Source organism: Medicago truncatula, chromosome 3 (assembly GCF_003473485.1).
Source record: "Medicago truncatula cultivar Jemalong A17 chromosome 3, MtrunA17r5.0-ANR, whole genome shotgun sequence".
In the NCBI taxonomy this organism is placed as follows: domain Eukaryota; kingdom Viridiplantae; phylum Streptophyta; class Magnoliopsida; order Fabales; family Fabaceae; genus Medicago; species Medicago truncatula.
Window position 1 is genome coordinate 5,506,885 of NC_053044.1, and position 6,000 is coordinate 5,512,884.

Here is a 6,000-nt window from a genome sequence, read left to right on the forward strand (position 1 = left end):
CATGATGAAAATTCTTATGATTCTCTAACCATTTCTACAAATTTGAGAAAAGAAATTTGACCCATAAGTGTATGTTTATTCGGAACAAAATTCCAATTTTAAACGTCTTGGTTGAAAAATCAACCAGCTCATAATTCGATTTCTAAATATTTTTTTTTTAGGTAATTTAAAAATTCATAATCAATCTGTTCCTTGTTGAAAAATTCTATTTTTTTTTAAGCCATACTTTAACGTCCTAAACATGTCTTCAAAAAATCATGAAAAAGTTCAACTTCTAAGTCACTTGTTTAATTGTGTATATTATAGGATAGAAATCAAAAAAATCAAATTATTAGGACATACTATGTGTTTTTCAAATTACAAAGTCATTTTTAAGACTTAACATATTATTACAAATTACAAAGTCATTTTTCAAATTTCAAATTATTATAGTTGATGTATTTGGTCTATTTCTAAGTTAGGTACATCAATTATTGAATGAATCTAAAAAGTTAATTTTTTCTTATAAATAGGACCGGAGGTAGGATTACATTGTCCGTTTGAATCATTAGACTCTTTTTTATTGGAAATGGAAATTATACTATATGGAAAGAAAAGAGAATCCTAGTCATATTTTGCCATTTGTTCTCCATGCAAACAAAAAAGGACAACAATAACACCTCACTAAACGTGATGACCATTCATTCATTGCATTTTTTTCACACCAAAACAAGTCTTAACAACAGAAGCCAGCTTTACTTTCCGTTTCTTTACAAAACTTCCTTTACAATTTTCCCTCTTTTTTTGCCTTTATTGAATAAAATTTAATGTGCATTAATTAAAGAAACAAAATTTTGAACATAAAGCAAATTTACATGCAATATTTGGAAAGAGCGTTAACTCCTAGGAGAAGATAAATGACACTATAAAATGTAACAAAAGCCAAAGTTTAGTTAGTGATCACATATTTTCTTCCATAGTTAAAAATTTGAGAGAGAAAGGAAAACTTGATTAATCAAGCTAATTAACTATCACTCCAATGGCCACCATTGTTGTTCATAGCCAAACATCTCCAGTTCAAGATGCTGAGGCTCTTCGACTTGCTTTCAAAGGTGAATCATACTTTAACATTTTTGTCTTATTTTTTTATTTATTTGATGGTGCTAGATTATAGTTGATTAATTATAATCATGTGATCATAAACTTGATTTTAACCATGCAAGATTATGTGTGCATTTGTTTAACCTTTTAAAAAAAATAGATTTTATGTTAAAAAAATTAGAGATCTTCTTTTCTTTTGTTAAGAAAAAATCTAGAGATCTTTTTTTAGAGATTTGAAAAAAATGAAGTTATTCCTGTTTGTTTGCTATCCATAAAAATCAACTTTTTAAACAATGATTTTCAACTGTTCTTGTGTTAGCTCCTTATTTTCGAAAAAAAAAGATTAGATTTTAGAGAAAGCTAATCATGATAGTTTTTCATTTTGTAGTCAAAAATTATTTTTTATTTTATAAAATGATATATATTTTTTAAATCATAAACAAAGGCATCTCATGTTCTTTACTTGTAGCGGATCTAGGTGAGTTATATCTTTCAGATATTAAAAGTTATTTAGCCTATATAACTCCTTTTGATCTCAGTTATAAATAAAAATATAAACTTTTACATTATATAAGAAATTTAGTTTAGTGTGTTATTTTTCCTGATCTACTTAAAAAGTAAATGTACCCTCCAAAATAGTCTCAATGAGAACTTATTTTACGAGAATAAAGAGTTATTAAAACATAAAACTTATGAAAATTTTAGGAAACTAGTTTACTTTTTTGGTATAACAATAAGTTCTTTTTTTTTTTTTTGACAAAAAATCATTTATATTTTAAACCATCAAATTGTAATTTTTTTACTTTTATTTGAGACACCATAAGTTTTTTTTTTATTCCTCTCAAAAATTAAGCTTCTATGACAATCCTAGTTCAACTTATTTAGAATTTAGATACCAAGACCTTGGTGGTATTGATTATTCATTCAATAACGCAAGGTAGGAAAAAACAACTTAGTACCTACTAAATACCATTTATGGGGGATAAGGGTAACTTCAGATTCTTTAATTTTCTACTTACATAATGTCTAAATATACATACAATGTGACAAAATCTTTCTTCTAACATAGTAGCACTATGTCTACCCTTATTGCTCCCACCAACCATTCCTCAGTTGAGGACGGACAAGCCCTTCAACATGCTTTCAAAGGTTGCATTAAATTATTGTTTCATTTGAATGAATGGTTTATATGAATTTGCTTTTTTAGACAATAATAAATTCAAATTGTTGTAGTCACATGTGTTGGTGTTTTATGCTTCAATATGAAGTGTCGGTGCTATTCTTATGATTGATCAATGTGGTGACATGACATCAATTTTATACGAGTCTAGATCCTCATTATCTGGAAGTCCCATTAGACTCCGACTAGTCTAACGAGTCGGTGGATCTATTTGGTGACGACAAACTCTACAATGCTTTTTTTTTTTTTTTTTTATCAACTCGAGACTTTGCTTAAAAGAAATGAAATTCTTTCACTAGACGTTAGTGATGGTGTAACATAATAATCTATTACAAAAATGAAATTGTGATATTGTGTTTTATTTATTTTTCAAACTCTGCAGGATGGGGGGCTGATAACAAGGCCATTATTGCAATTTTGGGTCATAGAAATGTTCATCAGAGGCAACAGATTAGAAAAGCTTATGAGGAGCTTTTCGAAGAGGATCTCATCAAACGTCTTGAGTCAGAAATCTCCGGTGACTTTGAGGTATAGTATTCAAACATTAGATTTGTCTCCTTGAAATTGACCAACTCACTTTAGACACTAAAGCGAATAATTTCAACCGTTGATGAATAAATTAATGGTTAATATACTATTTTATGTACTTTTTGTATAATTTTATTGTTATTCAGAGGGCCGTGTACCGGTGGATGTTGGACCCTGCAGACCGTGACGCTGTTTTGATCAATGTAGCAATCAGGAATGGCAATAAAGACTATCATGTGGTTGCTGAAATTGCTTCTGTGCTATCAACTGAAGAGCTCTTGGCAGTGAGGCGTGCCTATCATAACCGCTACAAGCGTTCCATCGAAGAAGACGTGTCTGCTCACACTACCGGTCATCTTCGCCAGGCAAGTCATTCTTTATTGTCATCAAATGATGTTTAAGCAATCCACAAGCAACATAAAACTCACTCGAATCGGATTAATGGATTATGATATAATGGTAGCTTCATTATTATTTTGTCTCCATAATGTATTTAGCCCCTCAATGTTCAATAATTTTTATTGTTGTTTGCAGAACGCAATTTAAAACCATGGTTTTAATTATAGATGTACTAACGGTCTGAATGTTTACTTGATTTTGAGCAGCTTTTGGTTGGATTGGTGAGCTCATTTAGGTATGAGGGAGATGAGATCAATGCAAAATTGGCACAAACTGAGGCTAATATTATTCATGAAAGTGTCAAGGAAAAGAAAGGCAACAATGAAGAAGTCATTAGGATTCTTACCACAAGGAGCAAGACTCAACTTGTGGCAACTTTCAACCGTTATAGGGATGAACATGGCATCTCCATTAGTAAGGTACACAATAAATAACTTTTTTCATTTACGGATAATGTGTCAACATAGTTGAGATATCAGTTGGCTATACCGACATCTTTGCATACCGAAAGTCTTTTTATAAAATATATTTTTTTAATTTGGGGAATGATGAAAATTATTATTAAACAAAGCGACACTAATAACCATTTTACATCTGACTTGAACCATGTCGCTTTAGATTTACAAGTTACAACGTCAATTTCTTTTCATTATACGACATCAATTTGCCTTGTTCATCAAAATTATCGTTATGTTATCTACTTATAAGTTCTTTATCTCTGCAGAAATTGCTTGATCAAACATCTGATGACTTCCAGAAGACATTGCACACAGCTATTCGTTGCATCAATGACCACAAAAAGTACTATGAGAAGGTTAGGTTCTTATTTCCTTTCATAGATCAAACTGTCACATTCTTATAAACTTAGTGACTAAATTGATAAATCACTTAATTTTCTCCATGGTTACCAGATAGAATGTCCTACATGACAAAATCATTGAGATTTCTCAGTTCTAATACATGAACTCACTTTGATAATTTTCCAAATTTGTCTAGGTTTTGCGCAATGCGATCAAGAAATTTGGAACCGATGAAGATGGACTGAGCCGCGTGATTGTCACAAGGGCTGAAAAGGATTTGAGGGACATCAAAGAGCTGTACTACAAGAGAAACAGTGTTCATCTTGAAGATGAAGTTTCCAAGGAAACCTCAGGGGACTACAAGAAGTTCATCCTCACTCTTTTGGGGAAACATGATTAAAGTAATTGAGTTAAGGGCATATCTATAATGAGTTTGGGTTATGATGGCTTATGATTATGTGTTTGCATTAAGTTATTTTCTTAATAAAGTATGTTTTGTTAAGTATTGTATCATTATGTTGGTTGCTTTGGACAACTTGAACTTTTATGCTGTATTGTTTCCTTTGGGATATGCTCTTATGTTGTTTATTTAGGCTAATGGGAAGTTATTAATATCAAAATTATATTGGGGTATGCTTGTATGATATTTTTACTTCACTATGTTCACTGATTATGTGTTTAATTTAGTATTCAAATCTTTAGTACATGCAACTCTAAATTATTTTTTTCCCAAAAACCAGTTAATGTAAAATTATTTGGAGAAATGATACCTCAGCATCTATTTTGCAATAAATATTTTTAAAAGCATGTATTTTAAAGGTTGTTTTCTTTTGCTTTTATGAAAATATCCCTATAGATATAAGATAAGATGAACCGGCTTAAAAATTGATTGAACTGATCATAAAAGTGTCAGCGTGAGTTAAATCACACTAAAAAATATCGAGCGTGAGTTAACTTACGTCAAATGATATGAGTAGTTGAAGATGTCTAAAGAGCAATTGTCTTCAACAGATAGCGCCATTCAAACCATCAATTTTATGCAAAACTAAAAGTTTTTTTTTTTTTTTTTTTTTTTTTTTTGTGTATAGAAAAACAAAATAAGAAAAATAAAAAAGTTCTTTTTTTTAATAAAATATGTAAGTCCCAAAACTAAGTCCAAAGGAAAGAATATGCGATATTTTTTTAATAATGGTATGCGTTTAAATAACCATTGTATCACATATTATTCGAGAATGATATATATATCAACTTTTTAATTACTTTTTTTATATTTGGAAAGAAATTTTTGTAAATATGTTTTTGTAGAATTGACATGTTGCTGAAAATATTTAAATTTGTCAACGAGAGTTGTCTCGATTGATAAGAAGTTAATTCATTCACAAAATTATGGATTCGTTGAACCTTGATGTCTATAATGGCCGAGTTCCACATGAGTGACTTTGAATTGTTGTGATATTAATGACTTTGTCTCTATCTTTGTCATGATCAATCATTCTCTCTAATCAAAATAATTTATTTTAATCCTATGTTAGTCATTCTATCCCATCAAAATACACTAAAGTCATCGAAATTCAAAATCATCCAATTAATTTTTATCCTAACTATAGTGTATTTTGGTCTTCATCAAAATACATTGATCAGCTCACCTAAGCTTTCTCTCTTAAGAAAAATATTTAAATGTCGTTCTCTATTTGACTTCATCAACTATTTATTTTTTTGTACAATCTTCATCAACTATTCTGACAACTAATATTTTTATTTTTATTTTATTTGGTCTTCTATATGTTTGTCCATATCGCCTGCGTTTGGTTGGACCCTTAAACCTAACACAATGAGAATATTAAATTATATTAAAGTGAAGGGGTAATGTTAATTGTACCATTAAGTTGTTTTGTAGAGCTCAATATCATATTTTATGATCTAAACCATAAAGCTTTTGTTTGCAAACATAAAACATGTCGATGATTTCAATTAAAGTTATCTAGAATGAAACAATATGAATTAATATATATA

General features: G+C 29.6%; 1 protein-coding gene across 1 annotated transcript; it reads left to right on the forward strand.

Moving 5' to 3' along the window:
- The first annotated feature begins 882 nt into the window (after positions 1-882).
- LOC11414677 (annexin-like protein RJ4) lies at positions 883-4,691 on the forward strand. The gene is made up of 6 exons (XM_003598600.4): positions 883-1,091; positions 2,643-2,788; positions 2,935-3,153; positions 3,394-3,606; positions 3,912-4,001; positions 4,184-4,691. The coding sequence occupies exons 1-6, from the start codon at positions 1,019-1,021 to the stop codon at positions 4,385-4,387; spliced, it is 945 nt and encodes a 314-aa protein (XP_003598648.1). The 5' UTR covers positions 883-1,018; the 3' UTR covers positions 4,388-4,691.
- Positions 4,692-6,000: the final 1,309 nt, after the last annotated feature.

Excerpts from the sequence above, each read along its gene's own strand:
- LOC11414677 (XM_003598600.4), top strand. The coding sequence starts at position 1,019 with ATGGCCACCATTGTTGTTCATAGCCAAACATCTCCAGTTCAAGATGCT. Across the intron at positions 1,092-2,642 it reads TCTTCGACTTGCTTTCAAAG|GATGGGGGGCTGATAACAAG; the intron begins GTGAATCATACT and ends CAAACTCTGCAG. Across the intron at positions 3,607-3,911 it reads ATGGCATCTCCATTAGTAAG|AAATTGCTTGATCAAACATC; the intron begins GTACACAATAAA and ends TTATCTCTGCAG.